This window comes from Pipra filicauda, unplaced genomic scaffold (assembly GCF_003945595.2).
Source record: "Pipra filicauda isolate LSUMZ 115617 unplaced genomic scaffold, ASM394559v2 scaffold203_size1373443_pilon, whole genome shotgun sequence".
Taxonomy (NCBI): Eukaryota; Metazoa; Chordata; class Aves; order Passeriformes; family Pipridae; genus Pipra; species Pipra filicauda.
Genome location: NW_024104314.1, coordinates 623708 through 638870, shown reverse-complemented (window position 1 = coordinate 638870; position 15163 = coordinate 623708). Strand labels below are relative to the sequence as shown.

Sequence of the window (15163 nt, the reverse complement as noted above, 5' to 3'; positions counted from 1 at the left end):
AGACTGGGAGAAATCTAGCAAAGCCCAGGTGGGGCAACTGCTTTTTTCCAACAGTGTCTTTCTGACAGATGTTTTCAATGCTGGTTTTGTTTCAGTGTGTTGTTGTAGTCTGTTGCTCACACTGCCAGCCTTTACCATTTTGTAAGAGTCAACCTATTTCCTCTTTTCTGGTGAGCCACAAGAGGAATCATTCTTTCCTACACAGGTCAACTATATCGACTTCTTGTGAAAGTTTTTAGACACCTAATAGGTTGGCAACAATATTTTATATAAGGGTCATCAGGAGATAATATTAAAATACTATTGTAATCTACATTTTCTCTATGTAGTATAAGAAAATAGATTGAAGTGTATTTGCAATATTACCAGTGCAAAGTTTTGATAATAAACAAAGAGTGTGACATAATTATTCAACAGGCCAAAATGATGAACTTCCTTCTGTCAAAATGAGAATATTTGTATTTGCATGAATGTAAAGAAAGCCAGAATTCACATACCCCACTACCAGTTGCCCTGCCTTGCCAACGTTTCACTTCAGTGATATTGTTCTTAATAGTTTGAATGCAAGGGACATTTAACTATTTAGTTAACTTTTTTGAAAAATATATGAATAAAATGAAATAAATGAAAAATAAATGAAAATAAATGAAAAATATATGGATAAGAAAGAACAATACAAAGGGATTGCACTGATGAAAATGTACAGAGCCAAGAAACTCTAATGCTGCTAAAAGTCAAATGAATGGACAAAGAAATGCTATTTACAGCATAGCTGGCCATCACAAATACTCCATTGATTTAAAAAAAATAATTAGCCCATTTCTTTCAATATTAAACCACGTTTAAATTTTGCCATTATTTGAAATGTCCCTAAATATTTTAACTGTCACAAGCAATTACTAAACAATGAGTCTGTTGCTGGATTTGAATTTTGAATCAAAGACCAGCCCAAAGTAAAGCACCGTATTTGTCATTCAGAAAGTATTACCAAAAAATGATGTCATTTTAACCTTTGAATAGTTCTCAGCACTGAACCACGTTCAGTTCAGTGGCTTTGGTGGTGCCTTCACTGCAAATGTTGAGGCTTTCAGGAGGGACAGGGTGTATTTTCAGTGTCCCTCCCAAGCCAGGAGTACACTTATGCCATGTACCTTGAAGGAAACTACACTTGATCCAGATAAAACACTTTATCAAGATTGTAACAAGAAATCAATTGGTTTTCAGGGCCCCAAAATATGCCCAGCAGTTTACAATGTAATGAGGAAGTTGGACCCGTGGTAACAGAGTGACGCTGTAGGTAAACAAGACAGTCATTATGTGCATTGTAATGTTCCATACGAGGCTCAGCACTGGAATTTCTGAGGCAGATAATGAATATTGCCAGAGTTATCCAGTTACACTTTAGAACCTCACTCTGTCTTTCATTTCGAGAACTCCAGGACCTGAGCAGAAGGGACCTCAGGTTAGCTCTTTGTTACTGGCAACAAAATTTCTGGACTTCCACCAACCCAGGGCAATGCTGCTCAGAGGTGACCTGACTTTGAGGACAGTTGTCTTTAAATACTGATTTTGAGAACAGATCAATGATAACATATAAATAGCTGACTCATCAAAATATTACTGAAAGTAATATTACTCATCAAAGTATTACTGAAACCAGCACTGCAGCCACAGCTTGCCAAGGTACAGAAGCAGTAGGTGCTGAACTGTTCTATATTCCCCAGATCCTACTTGGAGCCACTGTCCTCTGCTTGTGGAATCAGTCTTGTTCCTTCACCATGGAACAGTTATATCAATAAAGAGCTTGATTTGAGACATATTAATAATTTACTTAAATACACCATCTTCTTGCAAGTCACCTCTGTCTTAGAAAGTACACGCTGAAATGATTTAAAAAACAGATTTCTGCTTTTCATTTCAATCAGCAGATTTAAGTCTCTGTCTCTGCTAAAAAGTGACTCCATTGAAAGAGATGCAAGATGGAAAACCACAATGCTCCAAAACTTGCATTTGCTCACTTTGTAAAGCAAAGATGCTTTTCTAAACCCTGCATCTGCAATCCAAACCTTGCATCCAAAAGCTCAACCCTGTTCTCTCCCACTTGCACGTCTCCACATGTCATGAGGCTTCAGCAGCCCAAACAGTGCCATTGTTAGCTTCAAGTTTTGACTTTGCTGGTACCTGAGTGCAGGTATAAATGGGAGATGTTGCAATTATCTGGAAGTACATTATCTTTCTGCTGGATCAGGTGAGCTGAAATAAACTGCAGCTTGTTCTTACAGGGCTGCATAAACAGGCTAAGATTGGATTGAAACCTGTCACCGTGGTGGGCAAGCTCCTGTCCTTGGGTGTTGTATCATTTCAGTGAGAAGATACCAGTTTTTAAATTGACACTTTTTCACTTTAAAGCAAACACCACTGGGTTTATTATTGTGATCCAGAAACACATGCATGTGACAGTCCCCTTCAGAGATTCAGCTATAATCTTTAGATCACTTACCAAAGGTGTGGTAACACAATCTGACACAAGGTAAAATATGACTTCAGATTTCAACATCATCACCCCTGAAAGTCTAAGTTGTTCATTGTATACAAGCCCCCCAAATATTATATTAAAAAAAAGTCATCTTGAGGAGCATCTCTATGATACTGATTCACATACTCATCAATAAAGGGGGGGGTTATTGCAGTAAACAGGATGCTCTGGGCTAGGAAAAATAAAGTTAGGTGCACTGTTCCTATGGAGTTTTTCCCCCTCTAAAGCCATCTCATGGACTTGTAATACCAGAGTCTCTGTGAGAGAACTGTCAAGGTTTAGATAATGTGACAACTAAATTGTACATGGAAAATACAAAATGTTATTTCAAGTTACTGAGAACTTTAATGTGAATCAACAAACTTGGTATTTAAGAGTAAATACATTTCCCTTTCTGTTGGTTACCAAACTGAACGAGGATCTCCTATCAATGCATCCAACAGCGTATGTGAATCACAAGGCAAACCAAGGCTGCCTTGCTGAAGGCCACTGTGAATACCCTTTTGTCAGTCCTTTATTTTCAGACTGTTATTCCTAAGGAACACGCATCATAGGTCTTTAATATTTAACAGGTCACCTCTTATAAGGAAAAACAAGGAAAAAAAAAAAGGGAGTATTCCATGACACTTTCACCCACTCATAAAAGCTTGGAGTCATAAGCACATGGAAGTCAAGCAAAGCCAAACCAGCATTTCATGTAGCCTGAGAATTACACTAAAGCATACACAGCATTCCTTACTCTTAAAGGGAAAAAATGTACTTTGAAAACGTCAAAACTAACACCTACATTCCACCATATAATGGAATAACTTGCTTTTGCTGTAAAGTGTCTTGGTTCTAATACACAGCTCTAGAACTGAACTACCAGTAAACACAGAACTCCCAAGGGGTGTTCTCTTGCTTCCAGAATAAATCAGTACCTGTTTCACAATCCAAACCCAAATGTAACAGGGTTTTTCAGGTAATTAGATGCCATTTCTAAACAGAAAAAGGCACCTAGTCAAACAAACACTGAAGTTGTTTTGCCTGTGATCTTATTTTGCTTCATTATAAAGACAGTAATTGAATTTATCTTTAAGTTTAAAAGGTTGAAAAGCCTTTTAAAATAACATGACAGTATAAAATGAATTGACTGACAAGATAAATATGCACATCTATTTCCAAAACTTAAAAAATTATAAAAGTTTCTTGAGTGCCACCAAAATATGAGAGGCTTGTATAGGTAATATACACACTGTACTCCTTCATGTGCTTTATCATAGCTCCTAGATCGTGACTGGCTTTAACAAAAATGATTTTGCAGCCAGGATTAAATACCTCAAATTGCAGAGTTAATTATTGTCTTATTTGCTGAAGTTCAGTAAGAATCCTTGAAGGACTTGGATATTTCTAAGGAGTCAGAATGGAATCAGGAGTGCAATATATCTTTGGAATTGTCGCAATAACACCCAAATTATTTATTTCCACCCACAGCCTCAAATTATTTCAAGGTAAACTCCTGGAACTGTTTGATGGTCATCCTGTGATCCACGTAATGTTCTACTAGTTCAGGAGGGCAGAGAAGAATGATGTGTCCAAGCAAGAACTTGGACTGCTCTGAAGGCACAAAGCTCTTCATCTCATGTGCAACCTGGTGTGGGACATCCCAGCTCTAAGAGCTTCCTTCCAATAAATCCCCTTGATGCAGTTGGTTTTCTGGGAAGGGAAGAAGCAGGGAGGCAAAGCTGAGTCGATTTTTAAATGAAGCCACTACCAATTCCTATCCATTAGACCTACAAACTCTTCAGCTTTCTAGACATTTCTTCCGACCTCTGTCATGGAGAACTTCACCGTGAAGACGCAAAATGCAGACGGATTGACAACCAAAGCCCCGCATGTACTTTCTCCCACATGTCCAACTCGTAGATGAAGATTTTACACCATGAGCAATTGAGAAGGTCATATTCCAAACATCTCACATGACAAGGAATGAACAGCCACACTTCTTACCTGTTCTGGTGGAGACAAGTCTTCCATGTTGTACAACGCTAAGCAAAAGTAGCTCAAATGGAGTAACAAAGAAAGGAAGTGATTCAGAGGCTTTGAACCACAGGACCAACAATTCACATCCATCCACGCAAACGCCGGCAAAATGACTGGGCCTAACACTGCCTGCAAACTGGGCTGTGTGTTCCCTCACAGAACTCCTGCACACCAGGTTACTCCTCGAGCAACCTCTCTGGGATGCCACACAGTGGTACTCAGTGCACAGCCCACGACCAACGGCCAAACGTCACCGTCTTGTGACGCAAAGATCAGAAACAGCCGAATTTTTTAACGACGCGTCAGAGCTAAACCAGCATGGCCACCATTAGTCTGAGACACACCAGCTTTATTTCCTTCTAGAACTAATTGAAACATCTGAAGAAAACTCGGACAACACCAGGCAAAGATCCTCCATGCATCCCAGAAACTACTCATACTAAAGTTGTGTCGCTAACTTTTTTGTGTCAAAGTTGTTCTTCACAGAACTCCCACTGGCTATTCCAGAGTCACAACAGCAACACAGGTGACATGCAATATCCTTAAAATTACAAAGTTAAATGGCAGATACCCCAAAAAGGAGAGAAAAAACACCAATGGTACTATTCAGATCATCATGTACTTCCAATAATTTAACACCTTGGAGGAGAGCTGAAGTGCTGTTCACTTCAGAGGAGGTCTGTGTCACACACAGCAAAATACAGCCCTAGTAGAGCAATGTCATCCCTTAACTATGACCTCTGTCAAAGACTTTGAAAGACAATGAAAGTAAAAACTGCCTACGTGAAACCTCTCAGATCCTCGACGTCTTGCTCCTGAGACCCTACAGCTGATCATCAAGATCATCAAACGTGGAGTAAGTCCAACCAACCACAGCAGCAGCTCCACACCCAAGCACACCCTGATGGTTGAGCAGTGCCTATCATCAGCACACAGCTCCAACTGGAAGGTGATGGTTTCAGTCCTAGCCCTTAAACTGTGCTCTCCAGAGAACCACAACACAAACAGCCATTTCACCAGGAAACACCAGGAGCCTGAGGAGGTGCTCCAGACCAAGAAGTGTAGGACATCCAGTCACGTTTGGTGTCTTTAGATGATAGACTTCCACCCTGGTTCCACTTACTGGAACAGGATATTTCAAACCACCAGGTCCAGTCTGCCTTATTTTTAATTTCAGCTTTCTCCCTTCTTCTTCTTCTTCTTCTCCGGCATGGCAAGAGTGGCTAGACCCGTTCTCAGTTGGGGCATTACAACTGGGCGCCAGCGGTCAAAATTCGTCAGGGTCTCCGGCCCCTTGTCCCCTCCCTGTCCCGAGCCGGAGGAGCCGGGCGGCCGATGGTGCCCCGGCGCTGTGGCCGCGGCCGGGGGGCAGCGCCCGGCGGGCTGGGCTGGGGGGCCCGGGGGCCGCCGCCCGCCCCTCCCGCAGCCCGGGCCGCCCGGAGCGGGGCCCCCGCCAAACTTTGCGGCCCGCGGGGAGCCCGGGCCCGGCCCGGCCGCCGCCCCCGCCACCCCCGCAGCACCCCGGGCAGGAGGTGAAGCAACCTGGCGCCGGCTCCTGCACTTTGCACAGCGGGCGCAGAGCCGCCTCCATCCCTGCGCCTCCCGGCAGCGCTAAGGCGCATTTTTTCGCACTAATCTGCACATTCAGCACGTCCAGAGCGCCTATGACTTTACCTGGACTTTCTCCACTCTCCGGGCTCATCACACCGCGATCGCCTCCCCATCCTACCGCTAACTCTCGCTCTCCTTCACTCCTTCCTCCTTCCCTCTTGCAAGGCCTGCTAAGATCAAGCCCGATGGAAAGTAGAGAGAGAAAGAGAAAGAGAGAGGCAGCGGGAAGGGAGGGGAGCCGCTCCATCCCTCCCTGCCCCCCCCCCGGGCACACACGCCAGCCCTTTTCCCCCCACCCCAGCCCTTCCCTCGGCGATTTCCTCCGCTCTTCTGCAACTACGAGGGCTCGGCGGAGCGGCTCCGAACGCGCCCCCGCTGCCCCCGGCGGCGCCCCGGCCGGCGCCCCCCCCGCCGCCCGCCCGCCCCGCGGCCCCCGCTACCTCGTAAAGGTCCCCCGAAGCCATGCTGGGGTGCGGGACCGGGCTCCTCCGCGCCGTCTCCCTCTCTCCACCTCTCCCGCTCCCCCACTCGCTCTCTCTGTTGAGTAAACTGTGTTTTGCAGAATGACAGGCTTTGGGGCTGGCTGTGCGCAGAATCAGAGGCGAGGAGAGCGGAGAGGCAGGCGGCGGGGCTGGCGTAACCAGCAGCAGCAGCAGCAGCAGCTCGGGCGCACAGCGCCGGGAGCCGCGTCTCCCCCGCGGCGGCGGGGCCGGCGCCCCCCGCCCTCCCCTCACACCCCGCCCGCCGCCGCCTCCCGCCCCGGGCGGGGACCGGGACGGCTCCCCCTCTGCGCCCTCCCTCCGGCAGGGAAAGTCCCCGGGCCGCTCTGACGGCGGCCTCCTCTGCCCCCCCCCGCCTTCTTCCCCTCCGCCCCCCCGCCTCAAAACTCTTTCCGCGGCCAACATAAATAAATAAAAAATTATAATTTAAAAAGAATAAAAAATAGAGGGGCGGGGGGAGTGTGTGGGGGGGCGAGAAGCGGGCGCTTGTCGGGGAGGGCCGCGCCGCCCGCCCAAGGTCACCACGGGGAGAGCCGGGCGCGGGGCCTCGGGCGGCCCTGCCGGCACCTTCCCGCCCCCTCGGCGCCGCATGGCCGCCCCACCCGGCCCGGCCGTCGCCGAGGGGACGGCGGGGCCGGGAGCCCCCCGAGGAGGGGCGGCCCGGGGAGGGGCGGCAGCTCTCGCCCCCCGCTCCCCGCCGGGCACAGCGGTGCCTCTCCCGCGCCCCCTCAGCCATTTTGCGGGTTCTCCCGCCCGCCCCGGCTGATGGAAAGCACGGGCCGCCCGCCACCTGCCCCCCACGTGGAGGCGGCGGCCGGCGGTTCGAAGCGGCTGAGGGACGTCGGGTGGCGCGAAGCCATCGGCCATCGACACTTTGGAGCCGTCCGGGTCATTCGTCTGAGGGAAAACGCTGCCCCACGGCCCCCGGCTCCTCGCGGCTCCGTGCGGCGCTCCCCGCGCTGAGGGGGAGCGCGTGCCGGCGGTGCTGAGCGGGCCGGGCTGTACCTGGACCCACCCCCGGCCCTCGTCAGCCATCACCGCAGAGCTCAGAGCTCCCGGTGAGGAGCTTGGCTTGTCTTACACCAACTCCATGCGTGGCGTGAGTCTGGACATACTCCGGAACCATCTGGATGCGATCCTGTGCTTGAGCGGGGAGGCGGGACCAGATGACCCGCTGTGGTCCCTTCCGACCTGACCGGTTCTGTGCTTCTGTGAAGAAGAACAAGCTCATGGTGAGGGGAAACCCTGCTTTTCGTCAGTGGTGGAGTCTTCAGGAGACAGGGACTGCTGTGTGGCAAAGAGCCCTGAGCATCATCATCCCCTGGGCACCGTGAAGCCAAGGGCTGTTCCCCGTGGAGGCTCATGAGCATCGCGTCGTGTTCCTTCAGCTTCACACTGTGCTGAGTGTGTTTCTCCAGGTAAAGGTTGAGCATCATCTCGATATTTTATTTATTGGTAGGAAAGCACACCATGAGGGTGTGCTCTAAACAACCCTTCACACCTTGGCTCCATAGCCAGCCTGCTCTAGTTGTCACTGGATTTTGGCCTCATGTTCTCAGCCCACAGCAGACCTGTGGTAGCCATTCCCTGGAGCCTTGGGAGCACTGGTGGATGCTCCGTGGTCTGGTTTTGCCGTAGTCGTGGCTTTTGTTCGTCTTCATTCTGTTGGCATTTTTCATCTCTGGATTTTGGTCCTTTGCACGCTGCTGCACTCCATGTGAATATAGGAATTGGCACTTCCCTGAGCACAGGTTGGAGATGGTTATTGAGGATGATAAGGTAAGCCTCGACATGGTTAATAAATGTCGCTGGTATCGAGTGCTGAAATATTTCTGAAATTTCATTTCTCACCAGAAATCCTGGTGTGGTTCTAGTGGGGTGAAGCCAAAGACTCTTCTGACTGAGAGGTTTCCTGTGTAAAATATCAATATTGGGTATTTTGAACGTTGTCACTTTTTATCATGAAAGTAGGAAATCACACATGCACATCCAGCTCTTGGTTGACCCCATCTCCTGAACTGTGAATATTACCTCTGGTGATTATGAACTTGCCAGCTAACCAGCTTAGTATTGACTTAGAATTCAATAAAAACTATCTAATGATAGTTTGGAGCTCGAAGATGTTTATGGTTTGTGTGGTCTGCAGGGGGTGTGATAATGTTGAACTCCTAAGGACAAGCCACATAAAACATAACTAGTTGCTTGTCTTGACTGTAGTAGCTGGAGGGTTGTTCTCTGCTTTCTGATTTGCCAGGAATATTTGGGTTGTTGGGATTTGACATTTGAAGAGTAAAATGTTGAAAAGATTAAGAAATACTGTAAACTACCCCTGCCTAGTAATTCCAATAATTAGTGCAGCAAATACTTCTTAATTGCCAAGCAATGCGTTACTTCATAATCACACCCCATGGTTTCTTCTTGATAAATCAATTATTTTGTCTTATTGTAAAGTGACTTCTATTGTTTATGGTAGTGAATCAGCTCATTGAGCAAAACATAAGAATACATCCATCCATAAGTAGATATTTTAATACATTTCTCTTCAAAGTTTGCTTTATTACAACTACATTTTGCTGCTTTCCACAGCAGTAAACAAAATGGCAGTGAGAGCCAGTGAGTCATTTTTTAGATGCATCCTGAAATATTCCTTCTCCGAAACTGTTGGCTGTCTTCATAGTATCAACTCTCTCCAAAGGTGTCTTGAATGAATTCAAAAAAGTCCCTTCCCAAGCTGTAGAAGAATATACATCTTTTATTTTGAGACAGGTCTAATAATCAGACTGTTCTTTCTGGTCCTCACTGTTCCTCTGCTCCCAGGCAGCTGAAGTGAGACCCACTCACCCTGCATCATATTGGAAGAAATCTCCACGACCTGGTCCTGTGTTTGAAGCAATTACATTTACATTGTACAGTGTTTAGATCACTGTTACATTGTCAATACCGTTGCTGCAAGATTTACAAGCCAAACAAATTGCAGCTTGGAAGTTTTGAAAGGATGAATGCTTTAGTGAATACTTTGAAGAGGGGAAACATCTTTTTCCTGATTACTCACTCCTCGTTTTGGAGTGCACGGTCCCTTGGGATTCGGTGGTGTGTGAGTCAACAGTGAGGAGCAGAAAGAGGACTTCTGCCATTGTCAGACCCAGAAAACGTTGATTGTGGTTTCAGTGTATTTCCCTGTCATTTAGCAGAAAACAAAGTTTTAAATTTTAAAAAATTCGAGTGACCTTCATTTGCTCAGCAGGTCTTTATTGTTTTCTAGACAGGGCATGTGGTATCCCTCTGAGTCTTGTGGAAAAAAATAGACATACTTGAACTTATTATCATTTTTTTTAGGGTTTCTGATAATAGGTTTTCTGGAAATACGTATTTCCCAATTTTTTTTGCCTTTAAATGGAAATATCTGTACTCTGAAATGAAATTGCAGCAAAATCCAGATTGTTGATCAAATTGCAAACTCTAAACTGAATGTTTTCCCTAAATATGTGATTATTCATTACTCTTATTGTTTCACTGCCTTCTCCTGTTTCCCGTCCCAAGAGAGCAGTGCAGGCAAGGGAGGCATTCCAAGTGTGAGACGTCACACTCCGGCACTTCTTTGGATTTGGTGGATGCTCTGGTTTCCACTACTTTAATCACAGGAATTATCTCTCGGTCTGAATAAACTTAAAACCAAAAGTATTCTGTTTCAGAAAGCAAAAGCGCTGTTGGCGTGGCTGGGCCATTGATTTGGGATTGATTGTTTAGTCAATCAGTGCAGGGCTGTACAAACAGTGTGGGCACTGCACAGTCCGTGAGCCAGTTCCCCCAAGGAGGGGATTTGCATCTGGCAACAGGGTTTGTGAAAGGTCGCCCTGAGGGGTGGTGGTGTCTCCTGAGGAGGAAGCAGAATGATGGGAAGGAATAATCTGGTAAATGAAGAAATGGAGAGGCTTCCTGTGCCAAGGTGCTTAGGACAAGGGGGGACAGTCTTAAGCTCTGCCAGGAGAGGTTTAGGCTGGATATTAGGAAGAAGTTTTTTATGGAGAGAGTAATCAGACACTGTGATGGGCTGCCCAGGGAGGGGGGGATTCTCCGTCCCTGGGGGTGTTTAAGATGAGACTGGATGTGGCATCAGTGCCATGGGCTGGGAACCACGGCGGGGTTGGATCAAGGGTTGGACTTGATGATCTCGGAGATATTTTCCAACCCGGTTGATTCTGTGATTCTAAGGTATGAAAATTAAATGAGAGCAGGGTGAAAACAAGGCATGAGTGAAGGACAAGGAGCCAAAGGTAAATGCAAGGAGGAAGCTTTGGCTGTGTGAAGAAATGGGGGAGGTGAAGGGAATATTTTAGCAACAGCAACTGCAGGAAAAGCAGGGAACAAGGTAGTAAGATGTCTGTTGCCAACCTGAGAAGGGAGGATGACCAGAACGTGGAAAAAGTCAGTGAGGGTGAAAATGAAAGAAGGAGTTTTAGTGAGTTCATAGAAGAAGAGATGACAGGAAATGGTGAGTGGCTACAGCAGGAAGAGGAGAGTCACTTGTGACTCCACTGTTCTGTCTGATAGACAGGATCATGGATTTCCAGGGCTTGGTACCAGGATGGCTCCATATTCCCCTGTTAGCTCTGAGGGAGCACTGGGATACCCCCGGAAGCTTGTCACAAAAATGATCCATGAAGTGAGGTCAAATAGGAGCTGCAGAACAAGAGGAGGATGTCCTTGACATATACACAAAATCTGAAAATTAGAGACGAGATGAATGTGAGCAAAATAGGAAGGCACCATGTCTTTTTTAATAACTGATTTACATTATTTTGTGACAAGAAGAAGATTTGGGCAAAGCCCAGTGTACTTTGCCCTGTGCCACGTTGTCTTTGAGAGCAAACAAGTGGTTGTGATCATTTGATTCTGGTGCTAAATTAATTGTCCTACTCCAAACCCTTCTTTGGATCTTATAACATGCAATTACTTGTCATCCAGAGGAAGCATTGGAAATACCACAGTGTAAGGAAACAAACAGTAATATATAGAGAACAAAGCAATGCTTATTTGTTGTGGTACAGAATATGCCATGGAACAGAACTTTTCTGGGGTTGACAGTGTATTTTAATGGCTGCTGTTCTGAAAACTGACTTTTCTTCTTATGACTTTATGACTCTGTTCTGTTCTATTAAATATGGCCAATGTAGTTTTGCCTTATTTTGGGAAGGGGAAAAAAGAAACTTTGCCCAAGGATAAAATTAAGATAGCTTTGTCTTTCTCTGAGCACATTGAGTACCTCCCAGTGACACCAAAATAACATCTTTCCACGTTCTGCTCCCTCTTGTTTGCAAATGCAATTTTTCCCACCTGACACGTTGTAATAGGTAATAGGAAGGTACCAAAAGATTCCTGTTGGATGATTTGGTAACTTTCTAACTAGATCATGTAGAAGTCAATCTCAAATGGGAACTCTTGTGTATGCTGAGCTTTCAGAATTGCTGGCTCAACAGTGGAATTTCAACAGATTTAGGAAATCACGATGTGCATCAATGAGGAGCAAATGGCACACGTTGCTTTCCTATAGTCCTGTATTTCCTGAACATCAGGGAAGAGTCCAGTATTAGAGACTTTGGTTTATGGCCTTATTTTTTGTGAGAGTAGAAATAGAAGTGTGAAGTGGAGGTCAAGTGCTTTCTTCTGTTAAAGAACAAATGATGGTGTATAAACACCCAAGAATGTTATAAGTTGTAATGGAACATGGGATTTGAAATTGCCAACTTGAAAGTGCCAAGTGGAGGAATTTGGGATATGTTTTATTAGTATTATCTGGACAAGATTCGTAAGAATAGTCACAAAGAATCTATAAATAGCAAGATGATAGAAAACAGTATAAGATTTGTCTGTTCTCTTAGGGGAAGACACCTGACGTGTTCAGTGTGGTTTACACACAGAGTACATGTGATATTGAGGCTGATCACAGTGTATTACAGCACACTGGGAAGCTAATTTTTTAAGCTGATTTCTCTCCCTGAAACTTTTGCTCTATAAAGCTTGCACTGAACAAACAATATCTAACACACAAACATGCAGGGGTTTAATGCCCAGGTGTACAAAATGTGTATGTGAAGCAATCCTGTGTTTTGTGATTTTTAATCATGGACTCAGCCTGGATCTCTGTATTCACACTCACCAACCCCCTCTGTGCAGCTGGGCTGCTCCTGAGGGTTGCCCAAGGAAAGGAATATCACTGATGGTAGTAAAAATAACTCTGGAACTGTGCAAGGCCACATAACATTTCAGGAAACGAAAAGAATTATTCCTTACTGATGAGAAAAACTATGGAGCTGGATCCATCCATGTAGAAGATTCCATGATGTCAGTACTTGTGAGGAGGGGGAGCCTGAAGGCACGAGGTGCCTTCAAGTCTGTTTTTCTGGGCTTACAAGAAAAACCCCTTGATACACTGAAAATGTTTTAAAAATACATATTATTATAAGAGAAGGCACGGTAGTGGTGGCTGGAGAAGGTCTCTGTAGTTCACCCAGTCCAACCCTGCAGCCCAGCCCTGAGTCATCCAGAGCACATTTACTCGTGGGTTTTGAGTATCTCCAAAGATGGGGAGTCCACAACCTCTCTATCCCAGTGCTCAACCACCCTCAGAGTAAAAAAAAAGTTTTTCTTCTGTTTAAATGGCTCTTTAAATTAGAATTCATTAAGCTACATTTAATCAGTTTCATTTTGATGAGATTTTTCAAAATGCACACTAGAAATGTATCGGGATCTTGACCATGGTCTAAAAACTGAAATGTGTCACGACCTGGTGATTCTCAGGGCCATGGGTTGCACAGTCAGGGCTGAAATCCATGTCCCAACTCTGAGGCCTTGCTCCATCAGTGAATTGGCACATCTGTGGCATTGTTTCCAAGGACATTCTTTAACGAGAGAGTTCCTTTTGTGCTTGTAGGGTTCTTGGGCTCTGGTACATTATGTTAGAATTCACTCAAGAAAATGAATATATATCGTATTTGAGTGTCATAACACAGCTCTAAATATTATCATGAGCTAGTCAAGGATTAGCTACTCTTTGCCTGGAAAGCTAAAATAAAGAGCTTTTAGATCTTGGCAAAATGGGAAAAAACTAATGTACTGCAGGGAGAAGTAGCATTAATTTTTCCTGGTGGTCATTCACAAATTCTTTCTGTGCCTGGTTAGCTACAGCTGCTAATGGCACACTTTTTAGGAGATGTTTGTGTTCACAGGAGTTTTGTTTAGCAGCATGGAAACTGAATTTTAAAGGAATATTTTTCTTCTTTTATTTTGCTAGGATGTTTTGTGTTTTAAAATAATAGATATTTAATGGTGCCTTATCATACAGCCTGCACTTTAAAAATGTGTAAATATATCGTGCATGTTAATTATTTTTTCTTATAACTGCCTTTAAATACAAGCTAGTGGAAGTGTCCATTTACATACAAGGGCTGTTGCTGGGTTTGGTTATGTCTCTGAGAAGAGAATTATGCCCAGTGTGAATGAATATGCAAGAGGCTCTGTGTTACAGTACATACTTAGCTATGCTAATCAGCAGGACTACTTTTTAGGGTAAGGGTATAAACTAGGTCTTATGGGACCTAGTACTTGCATTGCATTTATTTGCAGGAGAAGAACCCTTCCAAAGCATTACTTACACAATTTCTGATAAAGAACTGGGAAACTGGCAATACCTTCTTCTTAGACATTCTAAGTTTTTATGTTATCTTTTTTTATTTTTAGACTTTAGAATTGTCAAGAATCTAACTCTATTTCGGTTTTTGCATCAGAGTGATTTTTAAGGGTTTTAAATCCATTTGCAGTGCTGATTTCCAAAGAATGAACCATTAAACTTTCCTGTAGTGTCTCTAGCAGAGTGTGTCAGTACAGATGAGGTGGCAGCCAGCCCACTTGGGGGAGGCATGGACTGCTCCACAGCCTCCATAACGGGGCTTTCTTAAACCAAACTAGACTGATTTAGAGTGAGAGTTTAAAGAACTCAATGAGAAAGCCTGGTTTTAATTTAAAAGACCAATTCATTTATCGTTGTGAATCGAGAGTAATTCTTGAAAAATCAGGGAATGTAAAACCCGAGTGGAGACCAGGATTGGGTCTGTACCTTTACACTCAACCCCACACGTCCTACACGGTCTGCTTGGAACAAAGCAAGCTGAGCATATTAAAAGCCACAGCCTGAAAGCTGAACTTTCAGAGAATTTAAAGTAAAGATTTCAGTGTAGCAACAGCAATTCACCTTCCCTGAAATTCTGGCCTGGAGTCTTTAAATGGAGATAAATCCCATGTTGGTGGGAACCAAGGACTTGCTCCCAACTCACCTCTCACCACTTACTCTTACTTGGTGTTATTTTAGTTGTATAATAGTGCAGTAATTTTGCTTCTTCATCTACTCTCTTGGCAACGTGTCACTTCTGGTTCGGAGTTCCCTGAAAGCAGAAGTTGTGACTTTGTTTCAGCTTGGCAATTTGGTCAGTTGTAGTTG

General features: G+C 44.9%; 1 protein-coding gene and 1 long non-coding RNA gene across 3 annotated transcripts in view; one reads left to right on the top strand and one right to left on the bottom strand.

Moving 5' to 3' along the window:
- Window positions 1-5706, top strand: part of LOC113990063 — a 92082-nt gene extending 86376 nt beyond the window's left edge. For both annotated transcript variants that reach the window (XR_003541500.2, XR_005563371.1), the window contains one exon: window positions 4010-5706. This is a non-coding gene — a long non-coding RNA (uncharacterized LOC113990063). The remainder of the gene's footprint in view (window positions 1-4009) is intronic.
- The window catches only part of CDYL2 (chromodomain Y like 2), a 58467-nt gene extending 50658 nt beyond the window's left edge, over window positions 1-7809 (bottom strand). Inside the window, exons 1-2 of the mRNA XM_027725132.2 lie at window positions 7751-7809; window positions 6610-6718 (exon numbers count right to left, since the gene is read on the bottom strand). Of these exons, the coding sequence (XP_027580933.2) occupies window positions 6610-6718; window positions 7751-7782 (141 nt within the window). The 5' untranslated portion in view covers window positions 7783-7809. The remainder of the gene's footprint in view (window positions 1-6609; window positions 6719-7750) is intronic.
- Window positions 7810-15163: the final 7354 nt, after the last annotated feature.